Source organism: Corapipo altera, unplaced genomic scaffold (assembly GCF_003945725.1).
Source record: "Corapipo altera isolate COAL_440 unplaced genomic scaffold, ASM394572v1 23b, whole genome shotgun sequence".
Lineage (NCBI taxonomy): Eukaryota > Metazoa > Chordata > Aves > Passeriformes > Pipridae > Corapipo > Corapipo altera.
In genome coordinates this window covers 4,490,620-4,513,501 of record NW_020884885.1, presented here as the reverse complement: position 1 = coordinate 4,513,501, position 22,882 = coordinate 4,490,620, and the positions used below count along the sequence as shown (strand labels likewise).

The 22,882-nt window shown below is 44.5% G+C and overlaps 1 protein-coding gene across 12 annotated transcripts in view; it reads right to left on the bottom strand.

Annotated features, from left to right (window-relative positions):
* Positions 1–10,944, bottom strand: part of SMOC1 (SPARC related modular calcium binding 1) — a 142,073-nt gene extending 131,129 nt beyond the window's left edge. For 9 of the 12 annotated variants that reach the window (XM_027642083.1, XM_027642084.1, XM_027642085.1 and 6 more), the window contains exon 1: positions 3,905–4,009. In XM_027642083.1, the coding sequence (XP_027497884.1) occupies positions 3,905–4,009 (105 nt within the window). The other 3 variants (XM_027642086.1, XM_027642088.1, XM_027642089.1) reach the window with 3 other exon arrangements.
* Between the last annotated feature and the right edge of the window lie 11,938 nt (positions 10,945–22,882).

Sequence of the window (22,882 nt, the reverse complement as noted above, 5' to 3'; positions counted from 1 at the left end):
TTAAATTAATCTTTCCAACTGTAAGGAAATCTAAAACATTAAAGTGCTTCAGCTGTTATCAGTGTAGACCTTTGAAAAGCAGTGTGTTGATTAAGCTCAACCAAAAACCAAAATTCAGTCATTGAAAACCTATCTAAGTTTCACTCTTCTATTCTAGATCTCCTTTGAACGAAGCCCTCTGCTTTACATTTCTATCATATGTGCTTTTGTAACTTCTTCCCACCATAAAAAATGGTCTCCTTAATTTTGGTAGGGCATGTGTAAAGACATCTGCTTTGTGGAACCCTCCAAGTGGGGCTGCAGTGAACATATACCAGAACACACTCCTTGTGCCACTCCTTGGCACAAGCTGCAATGCTGCTTGCTCCTCCACAAGGAATGACAAAGCTGCAGGAGCCTTTTCAGCACTTTTTTCTTATTTGGTATTCCAACTACTTCCAGCTAGTAGCCAGCTGCAGCAGGGAATTCCCATTGCTCTGTGGCACTTCAATTTATGCACTGGAATTTGTTGATATCTTCACAATTTTATTATTTACCACCTTCCCTTTGCAACAGCACTGAACTGTAAGATCCCACCCACCATCCCTTTCAAGGGAGAACATGACGTATTTCCATGCATGAAACTAGGAAGCAAGTTATAGTGACTACCTGTCCTCCCCTCCCATTTTTTAGTCCTCTGCAGTCACTGGAGGGGGTACAGATCCCCAGTCTTCCAGAAATCCAAGCCCATTCATAGGACAGCTTTTGACTGCTGCAGTCACATTCTGCTCCTTCTGCAAGCACCCACCATTTCTCTGTGCTAGTATTTGTCATTACTGCCACCAAGAGTTTTCTGCCATAAATGAACCAAGTTCACAATAGTCAGGAGTTATACTCAAAAAGCAGGAGGCCTACACAGATCTGTCTCTGAACTAGAAAAAACAAAGGTCACAATTAATTGTCCAGATGGAGGAATACAGAGTTTAGTGGCACAATCTATTTAATCTGCTGTGAAAGAATACTGCTTAAATGCACCACACAGTAGGAGATGCATGAGCCAGCCCAGTCAAGCTTCCCATCTATCACTTTGGAATCAAGGAGGGGGAAACAGCAAGACCTGGCTTGTCACACAACTCCAGATCTCATGCCAGCAAAGAGAAAGAGGCACACAGGAAGATAACATGATAGAAAGTAAAGCCTGATTATCTTTTTCCATCCTTCAGATGGACAAGTACAGTCAGTTGATCACATCCACAGTGTTCTTCTGAGCTACAAAAGTAGAAGTGACCAGGCAACTGGGTAACACAGCAGAAGCTTTTCTAGAGTCTGTCAAGTGAAGGAACAAGTCACACAGTAGCCTTGGGCTTCCAAGTCATTTCTAGGACAAGGTATAAGACTTCATATGGGGTTTCACTTGGAGCAGCTGCTAGTAAGTGTCAGTTGCCAACAGCATATGTGCAAAAGCCAGATGTTTCCTGCAAGTCACTGACACTTACCAAGTCTAAGGAATTCATGTCACTGCTCATAGTTTCACTATAACAAGAAACAGCAAGATTCATACACCTTTTGAGAGCCAGAAGTTCCTCAGCAGACCTGTAGATACTAGCTGCACTTATAATTTACCTTCGCATTCAAGTAATTATCCTGAACTCACTTCATTTGAAAGTTTCACCCCTTATTGGGAGAAGAGATGTAGATACACCTATTTCTCTTCAATGCCCCAAGTGACTGCCTAGCTTAGAAGCAACACTACAGTAGCAAGAGGAAAAAGCAAGGAGGAAGATCTGAAACTTGCTTCAAGCGTAATTGTTGGTCATTTAAATTCATTGAGAAGGATTAAAAAGCTGCTGTTCACCTTTAAAAGCATTTCACCTTGCAAATATTGTAGTTCCAGTGCTTACCATACAGAAAAGAAAATGCTAAAGGATAAGTTTCATGCCTAGCAACTGAACACCTACAGGATTTGACCCCCAGAACTGCAACACTGACACACCACCGTCACCTACACAGGGAGGTTTCCTGACAGGAATACACTCTTGATCACAAGTCAGCATGAGAAATACATACCAGTATAACTTGGTAATAATCATTTAACAATTAATAATAAAGAAATGTTTGTGTTCATTTGAATCTAAAGTATGGCACCTTTATACTAATGACAACTAATCACTACAAGAGATGAAGCTCAGGGGCTTATATCAATCAACATGGCTGCAAACAAGTAAACCAAACTCCTCCCCTTCACATGTACTTAATCATGACACTTTGAAGGGCAAAAAGACAGATTTCATGAGTTAAGCACCTTGGAAGTTCACAGCTTTCTATTTAAGAGCTCATAAGCTAAAACTTTAAGGCACATCTTTCCACAGACCTGTAGTTACTAGTGCTCATAACTGATGTTCTCCCCCAGTCATGAAGGGAGAAATAGCAAAGTCAGTTCACTTACTTCAAGCAAAAAGTAAATCAGTAGTCCTTTGTATTTGGTTTTCCACTCTCCTGAAGTAGCTCCCATTCCAAGAGACACACCATAAGGAGTGATTAAACTGCCTTGTAAAGTACACTATATAAAAATGGCATATATGAAACCTGTTTGATATATAGGCTTACTATAAAATTATGCACTGCCATCAGGAACTTTTTTATTTTGTTCTTTGTTTAAATTGATCTTCATTAAAGCATTAGATATCAGTGCTGATGAAGGGCCCTAGTCATCCAGCCAGACTCTTACTTATCACCTCAAAGCTCCCCTCTATTTGGAACCACTCCAATTTTGAGGTTTATGCTTGATATGGGGTAATACAGATATATGCATAAGCACCCCTGTGTTTCCTCATATTTTAAAGCAGGTTTCCAATAATTTATGGCACACACCAGTTCTGACTTAGTTCTGTTCACACTAGTTCTAACAGTTGCTGTTACACATCTGGCCATAAAAGAGGCTACACAGCATAGCTGAACACAAGGACATCGGTGCAGCCAGTAGTACACTTTCCATAGCTCAGAGTAGCATTTAATAGCCATCATGGTCAAACAGCACTTCCATTAAAAAAAAACCAAAAAACTCAAAAAAACCACAAAAAAACCCAGAAAACAGAACATTGCACTGAAGTCCCTTGTTATATTTCAGATGAGTAGGGATTTTGAAGACTCCTGATCTTGCCTAACCATGATCTAAGTTAATTAAGTGCTACATTTCACAGCATTTCAGACTGCTAGGTCAAGAATGCACACGGCCAAATGCATTCAACAAGCCTGCGGAGATATAAGTTTGTCCACTTATCCAGAGCGGTGCTTTCATTGCAGCATTGGCTGAAGAACAGCTACTCTTTTGCAGTTTTATATTTGAAAGCTCTCATGCTACTCCATAGTGGTGCTGCAGTGGTAGCACTCGCTCACTGGGAGAACCATATTTAGAAAAGATGTTGGTTTCTCCCCCGGAGCAATGTAATAGTTTGGTAAGTGAAATTAACAGCCCCAGTAAGAGTCAAATACTGTCAGATTAAAAAAAAAAATAGAGCTAGACTCCTACAGGGAAAAGTCTGGGCTGAAGGCATCGAGCTTTATTGCAGGGATTCATTTAATCCCTGCTTGAGAACATAAAAAAAAGTCCTAAAGCTATGTGCTGGGAACAGGGGCTACATTAAATGCAAGACGAGCAATATAAAAACACAGCCTGCCAACCTCCCTCCTCCCGTGTTTTCTGCAATAAATACCAAGAAGCTAATAACGGTGTACGAACTTCGCGCAAGCAGCCGGCACCCGGCTTTTAATAAGCGAGAGGGGAGGCCCTTGCGAGGGTCTGCGCCGGGCGGGGCGCTGCCCCGACGGCCGAGGCTCCACCTGCGGCGCTGACAGGGCCCGGGGGCAGCGGGCCGGGGCCAGGGCAACCTGCTGCGGCGGGGCGGCAGCTTACTTATTCACTTACCCGGGGCCCCGTGGCTCGGTGGCCGCGACCCTGCGGCAGATGCACCAGCAGCAGCGCCAGCAGGAACGGGCGAGCACCCACGCTGCGACAGGCCCGCGGCACCATTGTCCCTCGGGGCGGCGGCGGAGCTCTGCCGAGGGGCGGCGTGTCCGTGTCGGGCGGAGCGGCGCTGCCGGTGCCGGTGCCGCCGCGGCAGGTTACGCGCCCCGGCCATGGGGATGCCGCTTATAAAGCCGCGGCGGGGCGGGGCCGGGCGGCACTGACCGCTGCAAGCACCAATAGTCGCGCGACCGCCGCGGGCCGCAGCCAATGGCGGGGAGGCGGTGCCGCCCGCCCCGCCCCGCGGCCCGGCGTGAGGCGGACGGCGCAGGTTGGCCGCGGGCGGTGGTGCTGCCGGCGGGGGGCGCGGGGCGGCAGTGCCCGGGGCCCGCAGCATCTGGAGCCCTCGGCAGCACCTGGGCGGGTGCCGGGCAGCCTCGGCGGGGCTGCGGGAGACGACCAGCCAGCGCGGCCGGCACTCTCCAGCTCAAAGCCCTGCAGGGCATACCCGGCCCTAGCCCCGGGCTGGGACAGTAACAGCTGAGCCGTGCAGCCGGGTTGGGCTGGTGACCAGGAAACTTTGGCATAGGAAATCACCTCATGGTCCACAAACCGCGTTCCTTTGGTCTGGCTCTCTGGGGCAAAAGCTGCTGTAGGCACAAGCTCGTGCCTCAGGGTGTGCATGTCCTCTTGTCACCTCCATGCCGGGGGCCCAGGGCATGGCTGACCCACAGCCACAGAGACTACCTGTCCCTGAAGATCTTTCCCTGCCTTCCCAACTGCACAAGTAGACCCACAACCCATTGCTTTGCATTGCCCAGCCAATCCTGAAGACCTCGTTGTGGAGGTGATGTGCTTGTGGTCTTTCCCTTGCACCTGGAAAACCATTCCAAGTTTGGTACCTCTTGAGACAACAAGCCCTTATTGACTGCATGAGGGTCCCAGTATGTACAAGCATAACCAGGTACTCAGTAATGGGAAGCTTGGGTAGAAAGTGAGCATTGTGTCATGCAATAGGAAAGTGAGTGCAGCTGTGGAGCAGAAGCAGGAGGGAAACGGAGATACATCTACCGGCAGGGCCCAGTCTCTGCAGGCATGTCTGTCAGATTATGAACTAAAGAGGGAGCAGTACCATGGCAGTGTAATGGCAGTAAGCTGAAGACTCTGAGCACTGGAGGCAGAGTCTAATGCCAAGCCTCTCTCTACGTGCTAATTGAGTGGTGGAGATACCTTGGGAACCAGACTGACTTGCTTTTACATTGAGTCCTTCATTTTCAAATTACCAGCATGAGTTTGATGGAAGGTATGGCAGGGCAGAGGCCATACATTTTGAAAAACAATATGCACAGAAGGTTCTTGCTATGCATGTAATACGGATAATTTTATGTAGCACTATTTTCTGATGCTCTCAAGGAAACACACAAGACATAAAATTTCTTCATACAATGTATTTAACTTTCTTTAGTCGATGACCTTACAAGAGGCAATATTCACATTTGCAAAAATTCCCTACAGTGTATCCGCTAGGTATGGGGAGAGGCTGCTATGCCCACACAAAGAACCGTGTTACACAGTAGAAATCGTGTAATTCTGGCATCTTATCAGAGTTAAGCAGTATGTTTAGCTATAGCGGTTGCTTTAATCTTTCTTTAAAAAAAAAAAAAAACAAACAAAAAAACACACAACAAAAAAAACTCCACAAACAAAAAAAAAAACAAACCAAACATATTTATTTTTAAAATCCCACTATGTAACATTTTATCATTACACTAGACAGGATAAGCCATTTGTTACTCACACAGAGTTCTGCAAGTATTCATTATTTTTGGCCTCTGGGACTCCAAACACAGCACCCCATACAAGCCTACCTTAGTCCTAACCCTCACCACTCTGCCAGCTCTTCTCCAATATGGCCTGCGGTATCCTCTGATTTTCCATTTCAAAGTCTCTCTGATCCATACCTGAACTTATGCCATTCCACATGACATGAGCAGAAAGACCTTGAGGGGAAGAGGAGGAGGAGAGCTAGGTAATCTGAATATGAGTGTCCTTGTGTACATCAGGATCAGCTCTGTTGAGTTTGGACGAGTTGTATCAGTGCACACCTGAATCTGTGAAAAGACAGGGAGAATCTAGTACAGTTTTGTTCAGGTGGTGATCCCATCGCTGAAGTACCACATCACCTCATAGTTAAGTCTTGATAAAATTTCAGTCCAGATAAAAATATCACACTTGCCTAAGTTCCCCTCTCCAGCTTTATTTTTGCATCTGACCTATTTCATGTGTGATGCCTTCGTGTGTTCTTTATCACTTCTACTTTAAACATGAATGTCTTTCTTTGGTGTATTTTTTCACAGACAAACCCATGGATATCAGGATCTCTGTGCTATATAAATGGTCATTACCACCATAAAAAAATAATTTTTTTCCTAATCCCTAATGAAGAATATCTGCTACACGGGAAGCCTACCCTTCAATGCCTATGAGACCCTGACACCAGCAGCATCTCAACACCAAGTAAAAGTTCTAGAGATGATCAGAAATTCCCAGTAACAGAACCCTTTGATCCCTTTATGGCCAAAGCTGTTCATAACCTTGGCACACATACTTCAGTCTCGACCTATATTCCCATGGCCAGGTGTTTCTCTGTAGGAATGTATATTTCCTTTGCAGAATCACAGAATATTCTGAATTGGAAGTGACCCACAAAGACAATCGAGTCCAACTCTTAAGCGAATGGCCTGTACAGGAATCGAACTAGCGCCTTAGTGCAGAAGAGACTTCATAGCCTGGCTTATGTATCACAATCATTAAATTCCACAGAGCTGCTCCAAGCCCAAAAACCTTACCAAATCACCATTCAGGAGGGTGGAGGACACCCAAGTTCATTTAAAGACAGCATCAAGAGAGAAAATTCATAGGGTTTTTTTCCAATAGTAAATTACCTTCACAATTGAAAATGCATGCCAAACTCTTCAGCATAGTGGTCTGGGTGCTTTGGTTGGTATAGATGCACTTTCCTGGTGTGTCATCTTCAAAGAAAAATCTAGGTAAATAAAACAAACTGCTGAAACAGAAAGTTTTGTGCCACTAAATTGTCTGTTATTTCTCTTCAGATTGCTGGCAAGTGGGAAGTGCCTGCACTGGGCACCAGTGGCCTTGCAGAGATGCTGACAAGCCAAGAGCAGGCTACTGACCAAATGTAAGAGGAATTGGGCTCATAGCCTTCTCACTTGAGCTCTTCTGAAAATCCCTGCCATCACTCAGAGTGCCAAAGACTGTGCTGGCACAGTGCCACTCCAGTCAGTGGTGTCTCACCAGCAAAGAAGTTGCCCAGGGTGTGTAACTGAAAACTACAAAGAGAGAGGGACATAGAACTGGAAGAGAAGTTGTTCTTCGTGTCTAGACATTTTTACACAAGGCCCAAAGTTTGGATCCTTCAGAGAAAGACGTAAACTCAGTTGTAATGAATTCAACTATGCAGTGATGCTGGAGGTAGCACTGAAACTGGTACCGTTGGGGCTTGTTGTGTATACCAGATCAGCCTACGACTTGCATCTCAGAAGACTTACCCCAACATGTGCCTGTCTGTGCTGATGATTAATATCTTGTTGCTATGGTGCATGCATATCATGCTCACCACCACAAACTCATGGCACAGAATGTATATATTGGTGGTCTTGACAACTGTTCAGGGAGAACTGTTTGATTGCTCTGATTATTTGCCTCTGCATCTACTTGTCTTGTCCTCAAACAAGTTTCAGAAGATTGCTGTCCTCTTTTGAATAGTATTTGCCCCCACAAGAGAACTGTCATGGGATCTGTCTGCCACAGCTTCCATCAGGGCAAGTATCACCTCTTGCACATGTTTAGTAGAAATGTTTACTCACACTTTCAATACAGAATAGTCTGCTGCCTCCAAATATGAGTTAATTGCTTTTAGGGACCAATTTACTGTTAGAGGTCCTTTTTTAAGTCAGTGGATGCTACAACTGCTCCTACAACAAGTTTAGATTTCACTTTTTGTCACAAAAGGAATAAAGAATAAAATGAGGAACTTGCTGAAAGATTGGTTGTTGTAGGTTGTAACGATGCAGAATTCAGAGCTCTTTTTTTTAACATCGTGCCTATTGAATCATTTGGATCATTTTAATCAGAGAATGATCCAGTACTGCCAGGCCTTAATTGCTGAGAACCTGTAGAAGTGAAAGAGCCTTTTATACTATGCTGGCACCCCCAAATCTCCATCTAAGGTGAGTTCAGGGCAGCCTGGAATAAAGACTGGAAAGCCACAGTTGAGCGTACTCACGATCCAATGCGGTTTGGAATAGCAAGCACAGGATGAGAGAATCTGTGCAGTCACCCTAAAATGAGGTAGAATACAATTTCCCCGGCTTCCCAGACATAGGTAGAATGTGAGGGAGCGGGGAGGAATAAATTTGACTCAGTGATTATGAAAGTGAAAATCAGGAATCATTGAGTTTGAAAGGATTCAAATCGCAGTGAACAGCAGTTTTACAGTGTCACCCACTGTCAGCACAATTGCTGCTGTGTGCAAAGTATTCACACTTGTTAAGCAGACACACATTGCTATTAGCATATTTTGGGGTGCATTTGCTGGATTATGTCAACAAAAAGGAGTCTCAGCTTTTTATCAAAGCTAATTATATATATGCCTGAATAAAACAGAAACCCCATTAGTAATAGGAAGTGTTCTATTAGGCTTTTCATCCTGGAAGCTCTTTGCAGAATATTCACTTACCCTTGAACAAAAAGCTTTGTCAAAAATATTATAGGATTTCAAGTCTTTTTGCATGAAATCCATGTAGAGTCTGCCACTTCATTCATTATACTTCATACAGAAATTCTGTGCAGACTTTTTCTCTAGAAAGTATATTAAATTGTGTTGGTCCTGGCTGCACTCCTTCGGTTTCCCAAAATGTTGCTGGTAGTCCTGGTTAGTTCCCAAACTGACAGTTCACTGCCAAACTTTCAACTCTCACTAGTGCCATCCATCTGACTCTACTACCCAACTGTACCTTCATAGCCCTGTGTTATTCCACCACAGGAAGAGGCTGTTGGCCATACACCCTTATTATTATGAAAACAAAACCCAAAAAAGGAATGCAGTGAGGTGCAAGATGTAGTAAAGAGGCACTAATGCCCATTTGATCTTCAGTATGCTTTTACATGGTGCTGCAGCACATTACCTGTTTTTAAGGATGGAACCTCTACAACGACATGGTTGATGTTAGTCTGTAATCTGCCAACTCCTTGAAAACAAGGGTATTCTCCTTTTTTGCTTTTTTACGCTTACTTATATTTTGCAGATTGTAGCGTATAATGTTAAGAATCAGTATGAAGCCCAGTGCAGTGGGGATGAATGAGGGGTACTTATGTGGCACTGGAAAATTAAATGACTCTTCCAAATATCTATCTAATAGGTTTCTAATGCTAATTGTACACTCTTTTTAATTCTGTGAAGTAAATATACTATCACTCCAGGCTCTAAAAAGAATGCCAATCGACCATATCTTTAACCTTTAGAATCTTTAAAAGTACTTAGGGACTTGCCAACTTTTTTTTTTTTTTTTGAATCAGCTATGAGTTTGAAGTTGGGTAGGACTCCATATGGACTCCAGAAAAGAGGAGCTCTGTTCCAACCTCATTTATCAATCTCATCAAGGCAAGGATTCTTTCTGCTCATCCTGTCTACCTGGGTGGGATAGATGGAAAGTGGGTGGGGAAAGAACTAGCTCTGCACTGAAATTTTGAGAACTTGGTACTCTGGGCTGCAAATGTGAAGGAGAGCCAGTGGTGAATCTCCCACACATGAGAACTTTCTGCCCATGCAGAGTGGGCTCACCATCGAAACTGTGAAAGAAGTGTGCATGTGTGGGAATCATACCAGGGCACATGAAAAGCAGGGTCTCCCACCTCACCACCAATTCATACAATCCTCTAGTGGCACAGAAAATAGCAAAAAGGAGGAGGAAGCAACTGCGGACCAGGTCCTATGAGCTCAACAATTCATGACATTGGGATTGTATTTTAGATGAATGCAATAAAGTATTTTGTCTCACAGGTTGGCACCCACCTCATCTGCCTCTCTGCATCAGCAATCCATATCCTCAGGAAACTCAGAATCAGAATTGTGTCCTACACAGCATGAAACAGCTCATAAACATACTCCAACAAAGAAACCCTGGCATCATATTAGACATTCCTTGTTTTCCGAGTTGGGGAGGCAAAATGGTGACAAAACAGCAGAATACAAATTCTAAGGTGTCCTGATCTTGCAATTTTTCATCAGGGCCAAGAGTAACACTCGTTATCAGACAGGCAAAGTTTTTTTCATCCCTACCAGTTTCTTAGCACTGATTTAGGTTTCACATTGACAACAGCAAAACAGCACTTAAATCACAGCCCTGAGAACCAGCTACACGTATCCAAAGCTGAGCAGAGTTCAAACCTCAGCCCTGTGCTGATACAGAGTCTTTTCTGTTTTAAATTGCCCACCCACTCACTATTCCCAGCTGCCGAGCCACATAAGGTTCAAAGACCACACACAAGGTGCAAGAGCAATAGGGGCCTGTTGAAAATTAAAATGCAACAGCTTAGTCAAGAGGATAGACTCCAGCATTGCTGCCTAAAAAATGGGGACAAGGAATAAGGACCAAAGGGCAGACAGGACTGTGGGAGATCCAAACGGAAAGTGATGAGAATCTACTCAGAAGTGTATTTTACAGAAATCCCCTACCCTCAGCTCACAGGGACTCACAAAGTTTCCCATATGAAAGCAGGCAAGAACCAGATCAGAAAAAGAGTTGCTGTTTTCCAGAAGCTAGACATGATACTAGGGTCCCAGGGTTTGTTCTCGGCTTGGCTGGAAGCACCTGGAACAGACCAAAAAAAAAGTCTCTGTGCCTTATTTCCCCTTCTTGAGCAAGTGTCAAGAGCCTCACGCGAATGTTTTGCTATCTCCCACAGCCCCCAACAAACAAAAAACCTGGTTTCTTCTCTCCAGTGCTGCTGTTGAAGGGACCTTGCTCTGAAGTGCACTCATTTGAATGCCGTATGATAGTGTCACTTATTCCTCTTCATCCCATTGTAAGAGCACATTGCCACTGAAAACTAGAGAATGTTGCGATCTCACTCAGTGATGACACAAAGGTAGAAGTGGGTCAGCACCATCACACATCACAATGTGGGACATGTCTCACAGCAACCCCACTTTTAGAAAAGAGTGTGGCCCCTTGCTGACTTCTAGGCTGGGACTCTCAGGGTCTGAAGCAAACTGGTGAAAATAGTCATTATCCTGAACATATCTGCTCAGATGGCTGAGTTTGGTAAGAGTTTTTTACAGACTGTCCACCTAAAAATGTTTTTTAAACATTCTTAAGTTTTGCCCAGTTGCTTCTATACAGAAAGAATGTGTGTTTATATGTTTATACATCCAGATTTTGTACTTCATTGCTAACCAAGGCTGAATACTTCAAGGCTGAGTCAAACTACTCTAAATATGGGCTATTTTATCCATCACTAAATTAAATGGCTTTACTGCTGAGACAAGGCAATGTTGTAACAGCACACAGCACAACCCAGCAGTCAGAACAAGAAACAAGGAAGGTGGTTTCTGACAGAAAGCACTCAGGGTGTTTGAAGAGGCAGACTGCCAGGGCTCTACAGGTGTCATCCTGCTCCCTAGTCCTCAGCGAGGACAGCAGCTCAGGAGAGATGAAAGGAGGAAAGATGAAACACAACATGCCATGAACTTTCTCACTGCAATGCTGATTACTGCTAGCAAAAGAAAGCAAGCTAAGGAGGCACTGGAAAGGAAGACTCAGTCAAGTACCCCATACCAAATACTCTGAGATGGTGGTTTGAACCCAGAACCACATGTGGTAACATGTGTGCCTGCAATGATCTAAACTAGAAGCACAGACACAAAAGTTCTTGCAGCGTTGTCAGGCTCTTTCATTTGGTCCCTGATTTGGACTTCAGAACATGTACAACAATAAACAGAGCAAAAGGTACCGAGACTGGAATTTTGGTAGTTAATGCTGTTGCTCTATTAGTTTCACTACCTTCTTTAAAAAAAAATGGGAAATGTAAAAACATAGGTGAACATGCACACAATTTCATTCTTCTGACTCCTGTCAAAAACTTGGTGCAGAAAAAACCTTCCAGCACACAATTGCTTGCATCCAGCTTTTTGAAATATCCCACTGTGATATGTATCAACCTTTTCCTTTTGATTGATAGACTTTGCTAGGGAAACACAGCAGAACAGATGTGAGTGCATGGGTGCCATCAAATTAATTTTAACACTCTTTTTTTCCTGCTCCCCCCTCCCACCCACAGGCTTATAAAGTTATTCTGAAAGACATGAGAATCCTAAATACTGGGGGAAGGGAGAGCGGGGATTAAGGGACATCTGAAGAAGGCAGTATAAAATTGCACCGAAAGCAAAAATCCTCCCACCATAACCTACTCTTGTCCACTCCTGTGTCAACAAATATGCAACCAATTAACGTAATTGCAGAGTTATTTACGGCACACAGGAAAGTGTAGTCAGGGACCCTGAGAAACAAGGTTGTAGGGATAGGAACGCCTGGGTTTCCCCCTCACCCCCTCCTTTGCAGATGTTTAAGTTGACTTGTGGTGTCCATGTGTCTCATAACCAAGAGCCTGGCTATTTTGCAGGTGTTGCTTGCTGCATGGGGGTGGGTAAAGTGGTTGAAAGGAGGCCTGGAAAAAAGTTGGGGTCTTCTGATTTCAAACTGTGACCAAAAGATATTGATTGGGTTTAGATATCCCCCTACACACTTTGCAGCCTACAAAAGCCCCGTACTTAATCCCTTCAGATGACCCTTTCGACAGCAGCAACAACATTTGAACACAATAAGGGAAAAAATTTCTTAGCTCCATGATTTGATTGTTCGGGGTGACAGTTTTGTTACTGTTCAGTGCCCTGCAGAAGAGAGGTTTTAATTAGAGCTATTGAGTGGTTTGAATTGGCACAATTAGGGTCAGCATTAATGATTGCTGCATGTGTTCTTTTGAACAGTAAGGGCTTTTTTTCTGCCCATGGACAGGAGGGGGTAGCAGCTAATGAACTAGGAGAGTGCAAATTATCTCTGCGAAGCTGGGGCAAGTGTAATACACACTGGGGATGAAGTGGAGAGCAGGAAGAGAGACTGCAGCATATGAGGCTCATCCAGAAGACTTCCCAGTAGAGTGCTGAGCACCATCAACCCCCACTGCTTGTCCTTTACTTCTTTAGGTGCTGAGGCTGTATAAAGCACTGACAGAGATACATTTCTTGTATCACAAGGGAACGCCTCAGAGAGGCAAAGTATATGCAGTATTTTCATACCAAAAAATACAAAAGGAGATAGAAAAAAGGCTGCCTCAAAACAAGGGCATGCTGGTGCAAATTGGTACTCTCATGAGTAGGCTTGTAGGCTTTACCCACCTCCTATTCAATTCAGTGGGATACTGGATCAGTTCAAAGAAACACAGCCACATAAGAGAGGAAGAGAGAGATTTGTGTACAAGCACCCCTTCTGTGTGTGTGTAGAAATGCCTCCCAAATAAACATACCTGCCTTAACTGCACTGCAGTGGATACCAGAGCCCAATGCAAATGGCAGCCCTGCCAAAGGCTGCTCCCACTCCTGCTGAGAAAACGAGTCCTCACAACACACGCCACTTGACTTAAAGAGAAGACCTCCTGGGTGACAAACCTATGATCTCCTCAGAACTTGCAAATCTCCTGAAATGTGCTCATTACACAATCTTTTCCTGACCCATACAGTCCATGAAGCGCTGCAGAAATGCTCTTTTATTGCAGGACGAATACGCTCCCATGTCATTCCAGCAGAGCCAAAGGGGCCTCTCTTCCACATAGCTGCTTATTGGGGAAGGTGCAAGTAGGTGATAGTGATAACAACCATGTGGGTGCAGGGGCTGACTGGGGGCACAGGACCTACCCCACTCCTGTGAAGGACCTCCATGGCTTCTGGGCCAGGCACATTTTCCCCAAAGCATGAGCTATTTTTGCCTCAGGCCTGAAACAAAGCTTTCCAAGTGCTCTCCATTTACTAAAAAAAGCTTTTGGTCAGGCATTATATTAGAACCACAGGCAACCTTCTGCAACCTTCGAGGCACAAAAAGAGTTTGTTCACGTGCCAGCTGCCCAGCAGTGGAGCTCCTCTCCACTGCAAACAGCAAGAAACAGCCATTCTCCACTTACGTGTGCAACATATACCTTTTTACTAATGGTGGGGTGATCCCTTGGTACCTGAATCAGCCTAGAAGTCCCTTCTGGGCTCCAAAATGCCTAGAGAGGGCAGCCCTGGTAGGGGTAACTGTAGGGCTGTCTCAGGTCTGGCAGTACCAGCTGAGTCAAATACTGGCATTGGTCTCTTGGTGTGGCCCCTGAATACCAGTGCAAGCCATCAGGCCTGCTGTAAAATGGCCTCTCTCTAATTGTCTGTAGTAGTCATGTCTCCTGAATATGACTCAAAGAACGTTGTCAGGCACCATGCATCAAAGGAAAGGTTGATTCTTCAGTAAGTTTAGTTGGTAGAGCACAAGAGAATGGCATATATGCATATGCTGTCAGAGGACTGATACATAGTTTTCAGAAAACAGTTTCAGCCAAACTTTCTGCAGTCATCCCAGAGTGTGGCCACCAACACCTAACCACTCAAATTTTTGAGGCCAAGCATTAACACCAACCAAGGCTGCACAGCCCACCAGTGCCTTCATTGACTAAGCAGGTAAAACTGCATGCACAACTGGAGCAGAGAAGCTCGGTGGAATCCTGGGTGTGCAATCTCGGTTGGGAATTAGCCAAATACTTCACCTTTCATATATGCAAAGGAAGACAAAGGTGCCCAAACCATGGAGAGAATGAGACTCTTTGCTGTGGCTAAACAGAAGTTTCTATGTATTTCTGTTAGTAGATATTTTCAGACATTTCAGTGTCTCCCTCTCTCTCTAAACATTATCTTCTCTGAAAAAAAAAATAATCCAATTTCTCTGGCTTTTTAAAGTAGGTAATATAAATTGTGCTCTTCTTACTTAGGGTACACAGTAGCCCAACACATTTAGTAAATAATTACAGGTGAAAAATCTTGCCATGCAAACAGAGGTCAAACAGTTTTTGTCCAAAGAGCTCTTACTCTCTAATAGGCCCAAACCAGAAGGAGTTTAGTCTGCAACATGAAGAATTAAGAAGTGATGCTGCTGCAGTCCAGTCGGAGCCTATGGATTGATACAAATCCAATGGGCATTCACAGCTAGGATAGTCTCATTTAGTTCTCAAGGTAGAAAAGAGTAACCTAATGTAGACCCATTACATCAAGGTGTGGGTTACTACTCATTTGTCACATTGTGGCCTCACAACAAGTTCTTTACCTTATTACAACCTTTTGTGGTGCTCGTGCCCAAGATTCACGAGAGCGCATCTAGTAAAGGATCTTTACCCAGGTGTGCCAACCTCCAGGGCACAAAGAGCCCAGCAGTGCCAGGCAGAGCTCTGCTGCTGCCAGCAGGAGCTGGAATCAAGCAGGTGGATGGTAGGAGGGTGAGAGCAGAGCTGCAGCAGTGTGGCCCTCTTGGGAGAGAGCAGCATGGCTGCAGGTATCTTCATCTTGCCCAGCACTCCTGAACAGAGAAGACATCCCCCTGCCCTGGTTCCACTGGGGCTCAGCAGAGGTGCAAAAATGAAGTGCTGGGGGAAGGGCAGAGACACAAGGAATACCTCATGGCTGCTTTCACCTCCTCCTCCCAAGTCTCTCTCATAAAGACTTGAACTGTTCCCACGGCCAGTGATTTGATTTGGGCAGGCATCCAGCATTGCTTAGCAGATCCAAAATGACATCTCACACATTCTTGAAGGTGTGAAAGAAACAACCAAGCTGAATCGTTTCACCACCCTCATGGTACTAGAGGTGATACCATAGACTTGCCAAGGAACATAGAAGGACATCCACAAACATTTCACGACCACCTTCTTTGAGCCTGCTTTGTTATTGAACAGCCATGAGTTTTGGCATTAGCTGGAAAACCAAACATACAACTGCTCAGACAGGCCCTCTACCTTGACTTTCTTATCATATATCCTCAAAAAGGTAAGACTTTTCAGTAATGATTTATATTTGTCATCTAATAAATATATTAATAGTCCTCATATGGATCATTTGCAAGCAAATAATAATGCTGCAGGCCGGAGGATGGGGATAGGGCTAGCACTGCAGGCACCAACCTGCCAGCTGGGCCCTGGCCTGAGGTTAAGCTACCTGGAAAGATTCTGAAAGCTAGCAGGCAAGAGAGTGGATGTGATGTGGAAAGCTGAATGTGAGAGGGAATATTGTGAGAAGCTGGCAAAAGCTACAGGTGGTGCTGTGAGGGCTAGCTGGATCCCTCATGTGGTTAAGGGGAATGTGTGTGAGCAACAGCCGAACCACACAGCTGGAGTGGAGCACTGGGGACATTCTGGGAAATAGGACCAGTGAGCCTGGTAACCATACCCATAATAGCACATAAGTCTGAGATAACCTGGCTAGCAGTGTCAGAAATAACAAACTGGGGAATGGATATGGCAAAACTAGGACTAAAGAGGAAAAAGTAATTAGGTACAGGTTGTCTCTCTTGATTGAGGAATGGAAATGGAGATGCAAGGTGGCAAAAAGAGACATCAAGATACACAGAAATGAATATTAAGATATGTAATTTCATGTGTCTGGGCATATTTGTCAAGCAGCCCCTAACGCTTGACCACTGCAGCTGGAGCCAGACAATGAACCAAACCCTGTGTTTCTTGGCCATACCAGCAGAATCAGACCTACTTCCACCCCAGGCAGAGGATAGGGGTTGGCAGTGCAGGGAGGAGCTTTCACTTGCTGTCAAGTAAACATTGGGACAGACAGATTGAGCATCCCAGCATAACCACTTTGGTGACTGTTCCAGATCAGATGGCATTAGTAACAGCCCACCACTGTGTAACAGATAGGATTTCAGATTTTTTTGGGTTTTCTTTTCAATTCAGTTCATACAGATAAACTACTGGCACCAAAGAAGGTGCCTTGTTTACCTTCAAATTCATGGTCTGCACTCAAGTGTCTTCCAGGAAAATAATTTACATTGCATCTCCCCTGCCTTAGTGCAGGCATTTGATTAGGAAATACAAAATATACTCTTTGAAGTGATAGTTAGCAGTTCTGCAAGCACTCCCAGCAGAAGATATAAATGCAGATTTCAAAAACTTGTCAGGAAAAAGCAAGTTACTCAGAATTTACTTCATCTGAGCTTTGGCTGAAGGTTTGATATCGACTTATTATACTGAAATTAGTCAGCTCATCTCCAACTAAAGAGAAATATATTTTGTATTCAAGCTCTACAACATTTCATTCACTGTACCTCAGATCACCCACCAACCAGCAGAGACTTGGCTTTTCGTAATTTCCCCATATTGGTGTTGCCATACCACTGCATTTCTGTGGTGCAGCCACACCAGCACTACTTGTGAGCAGACCAGCTAAGAAAAGGTGATGAATGACCCTGTGGAGATTAAGCTGTGAAACATCTCTCATTGGCCTGAATACTGAGCCTCACAGCCTTTTCTCCATGTTCCCAGGTCTCCTTCCCCTGGCAGGTCCAGGGTTTGTCCTAGCTTGGACCTCATGTAGAGAAGCCATTAGCCCTGTGCACCCAGAGTTTCAGCTCTTCTTTCCTAAGGCAGACTGCTCCATCTCACTTTAGAGCTCCTGTTTCCTTGCCCTCTGCTGTAACCTCTTCTGAAGGCATCTTTTGCTCCAGCCTCACCACAAGGAAAACAAGTTACTCAAATTCTGTATCTAAGAGTACTTTGGAAAACTCCATGTTGCCCAGACACTTGCAGGGGGCTGAAAGAAGCTAAGTATTTTGCTGAATACTCTCCTCTTGAACAGAAACATGTGCAAAGCTGGACTCCATATCATCAGATTCATCAGATATGCTAACCAATATCCACTGCAGAAGTGTTCGGGAGAACGAAGAGAATGCTGGGGGCCTTTAGCAGAGCGGGGCAAATGAACCACCATTAAGAACTCTACACAGTTTGAACTATTGATCCAGTTGACTTCTTGTTTAATTGCAAGCAAAATCTGTTTTGCCACCCTGGAGTTTTTATTCCTCACTGTTATAGAGATTTTTCAATATTATTGCCTTGGTTTGGGGGAAGAGTACATTTCTCTTTTTGTCCCATTAAGCTACATTCTCACATTAAAAAGAAATGTCAAGCAGCCAAGTTGATTTTCAGCTACATCTGCCTCCAGAGCAGACTTCTTCCCCTAGTTAACTAGTGGGATGGATCATAAGACACGGCTCAGGAAGCTTTGGAGTCTAGGCTTGATCAACAAGCTGACAGTCCTGAAAAAGGGCAGCTGAAGTCAGGGAAAAGCAGTAAGAAGAGCAACATGAACTGCACAGTAATTTTAGGAATACCATCAGGAATTCTGATGTAAACTGTTCAGATTTTTGAAGGTAAATCCATCACTCAATTCACAGTCACAATAAGCTTGTATGTAAGGGTTTCTGCAGCATGGAAGGGCAGTAGATCCTCCCACCTGCACCATAACTTGACCGGCAGCTTTGCAAAGGTCACAGTGCCCAGAAGCCCAGCCCCTTCACCACCACCCTGGCCAGGCTCTGATCCCATGCTTGGTAACACAGGCAGCAATAAAGCTGGCTGGAGAAGAGGTACATCCATGTGCAGTTTCTAAACTTTCCAGAGTCCCTTCTTGCTCTGATTTCTCATCAGGACTGAGAACCTCTGCACTAGTCAGAGATCCTTACAAGAAAGAGCAATTTGTCACCACAGGAGCATATTTTGTGTGCCATATCAATTTAGCATGGTGTGAAGATTCTGTAGAAATTGGAGCTAGAGCTATGGTATTAAGTTTAGCACAACTGACTGGGGACCCACATCCTCACCTTCTTCAACTGTCCCATTTTCACTGCCTGCAAATTACTTACCTTCCCTTAGCTCCATCTCCTCCACTCTTGAGCTAACACAAATCAACAATGCCTTTTTTGGTTCTATAGCAGCTAATGGCTTAAATATAGTACAAGTGAAGATCCAGTGATCCAACTGTAAGTACAAATGAAGAACATTTGTTGGGTCCTCTGGCTGATGAAGTATTGCAGCCTTACTGAGAAGCCAGTCTTTGTAGGTGTATCAGGGTACAGTTAGCTCCTAGTGTAGGATATAGAGAGCTTACCTGGAGACAGTCCTGCAATCGTCCCTAGGTCAGGTATCTGTGGAGCTGATCTCTTTGGCTCCTGCAGCCCTCTCCCTTCCAGTGGATAAATTACCAGCTATGTAACTGGTGAGCACATTATTCTTCCTTGAAAAGCAAAATTGGAAAGATGAGCAAATATCTCTCAAAATAATAATTAAAAAAAACCACAAACAAACAAACAAAAAAAGATTTTAAAAGAATGAGGAGCACTTGGCCCTGAGAAACAGCCATACTGCAGCAAATGCAACACCCTCTCCTGAAAACTGCGAATTTGTCTGGGGCAACAAAGCTAACTCACTCTGCTGGAAAATATCACATTCATCTTGGCAAGAACAGCCATTACAGAATTAACTTAATTCTGATGGTTTTTAAAAGAACTACCTTGTACAGTTCATAGGAAGGAAGTCCTTTCAGCATACAGTTTCACAGGGATAGCTGCACTCTGAGAGGGCAGATATCTTGGTGTGGGGAGGCAGGAACATTTGGGGGAGCAGACCAGGGGAAGGAATTCTAGTAGCACTGGTCATCATTTTTGGAAACAGCAGTCAGTCAAGCAGATGGCAATGAAGCAACTGTTGTTCATCCCTGCTGATGGCGTGTCAGATAAGTGAGGTGCTGAACACTCTGGAGTCACAGAGAGAATTGAGATGAATGGCTTCAGCTGGGTATCCTGCTCTTGGGAAACTTGTTAGGCAGGGAGAGTCCCATCTCAGGAGCTGCAGGATTGCACTGCATAAAGCCTACGCCATTATTTCTTGTTTCTTATGAATCTAGATATCACTGGGCTTAACAGCAAACAAATTTTCCTCTTCTGCCAACATTCTAACTGAGCATACAACCTTTCCCACATAGTCATTGCTATGATTTACCAGAGAAATCATCTACAATTGCCACAATTAGGACAAAAGGCATAACTTCCACTGCCAAAGCATGGAAATTCTCTGTGTGACCTCAGCCCTTCAATACCCCTTGAAGGCAGCGATAGCCACCATCAGACTTTCCTCAAAAGGATGCTGAACTAGTCTGTCACAAACGTGTGGGCTAGTGAGCAAAATAAGTAGCTAATTTTCCAACAGTGAGTAAGTGCAACTCTGAATCTGAGGTGTGATTTCTCCTGGGTATACTGGCCTTCAAGGTTTCTGTGATGATATTTTGTGTCCCCTTCTCACCACCTCTCCAACCAGGAACAACCCAGGAAGGGGCTGGTCCATCCTGCCTCCCACACAGATGTCTGCACGCCAAATCAGCACCAATGGCAATACCCTTTTTCATCACCAGGCCAGCAAGAATTCAACCTCACCTTCACATCCATAGGTACGTTTACCTTTAGAATAACTTTTATTTTTGCTACATTATGTGAGGCCCAAGCCTTTGGGTTGCAGTGATCTAGGGAGGGACTGCAAAGCTAAGAATCTCAGCAGGCACCTACACAGCACCCCTACCATGCTGCCCAAGTCACAAGACAGGCAGGGAAAGGATTTCCAGCAAAGAAGAAAAAGCATAACAGAGTCCGGGGGAGGCACTGGTATTCATGGTAGTCCTCATCCAGTTCTGTCCTTCCCCTTGCATCATTCTCATGAGTGGGAAAAGACATCAGTAACGTAGTCTACTCTCTGCACATAACTCCTCTGTTTGGATGCAGAGGGCCAGGCTGGCACAGAGAACAGAATTTAAGAGTGTCTAACCTCATGCTTGGTAAATTGGGCCCATTATACAACCCCCGTCTATATCACTGTATGTATATATTGATGAAGTGGGATTTTGCATGCTGAATAACACCCATATGCTACGCAGGAGATACTTCCTGTTCTCAGTGCTGCTGTGTCATTAACTTTCCTGCTTGTTTTGACTGTTTATCTCTCAAGCTGAAGTGTCTAGAACTGTGAAAGCGACAGCTAAGAAAAAGTCATTAATACAAACATCACTAATATTTATGACATTCTGAGAAAAATATTCCACAATGCATTGCCTTGTTTTCCACATAGCTCAGTAAGGACTAGGGTGCCTTGGAGTTCTATTCTGCTTCAACTCTCTTCCATTTTCCTCCAAGCAGCGAGGGCGCCTCGGAGCAACGAGGATTTTCTGGCCCTTTAACAATCCCCTTGTCCGCCAGACTTCCTCCTTTCATAGCCCCCATGCGCTCCCTCCCCTCTCCCCCAGGGCTAGTTAATATGTGCCAAATCCTGACACCCTGAATGGTTTCCCAACGCCGACACTAATCACGTTTTCGGGAGCAGGTCAGCAGTGAAGGAGCTGAAATTCGTGTGAAAAAGTCCCCGGGATGGCCCCGGTGCCTCACACCTGCATGCCCTATTCATCTGCACTGTTTACACATTGTCATCCACAATTAATTCTTTCCAGGGACGCTCCACTGCCTGCCCTCCCGTTGCACAGGGACCCCATTCTGAGCTGTTGTGTCTGTTAAATTGAGCATGGGGTGCTGCGATTAAATTAAGTTTTGTGGCGCTCTCTCTCTCTCCCTCCCTCCCCTTCCCTTTTCTCTCTGTTAATAATGATGCCTGATGGAAGATTGCTGGCACTGGAGTAAAGAGGTAATTACAGGCACTAAAAGTAGGGAAAGAAAAATTTCTATGTGGAAATGTGAATGGGGACATCTTTTCTAGCTAGCCCTCAGTGCGAGGTGGGAACCACAGCCCCGTGCAATGTCCAGGGTACAAGGAGGAGAGGAGGACACGGGGGCACACAGGAAGATCTCCCACAGAGCAAATGGGCAAAATTCGGATCTGTGACAGTCTTTACGCACTGGCCTGAATACAAGTTTTCTTCAGCAAGTGGCATTCTCACTTTCTACTACAGCCATGTTTGTGCATATATGTAGCATACACCAGCTATGGTATCTTCTCCCAAGACAACATACCCAAACACACCAGGAGAAATTCCCTGGCCTAATGGGCTAGCAAGTCTCCTCACGCTGGCACACTTCTGCACTGTTGAGTAAAACGAGTAAAACGTGGAATGAGAATAGCTCACTGGAGGTGAGGAGGAAAACAAGAGAAAAGGACAGAAATTTAACCAGCTTCTGCAAAACCTCAATGCAGCAGCTTTTTTTTCTCCAAGTGTTTTACTTGTGCATGAAGTGGACAACAGGTTTTTATTACTCAGATGTCTTCAAAGTCAAAGAGCCATTTTTGTTGAGAACATGCAACTTTCCAAGCAAGTGAAGTTGGGTGGATTTGGCTTTATATCTTTTTTCAGACACTTGCAGGACTCAATACCACAAGCAAGAAGGGCACTACCATGGTAAGAAGGGCAGAGCTCAGACCCTTCCAGCCAACAGCCTGGACTAGAGCTACAGCCAAGTTAAAGAACAGCCTCTGTTTTCTCATGTTAGACACACCAGAAAAAAAAAAAAAAAGACACGAGAATTGCCTGAAGTTCTGAGGCCCCAATATCCAAGACACACATAACACATAACAAAATTAATTGACTACAAGCACAGTCTTTTATGTCTCGGCAAATAGCAGCCTCTCTGATTTTTATCCTGTGCAAGAAAATTGCCCCTGCAAGACAAAAATCTTCATGTTGGCAATTATAGAAACAGCCTCCTTATAAACACCACTGTAAAATATTGTTGCATGCATGTATGAAATGTACTGGAAAGCACGTGCTACATCCCCCTCTAGTGC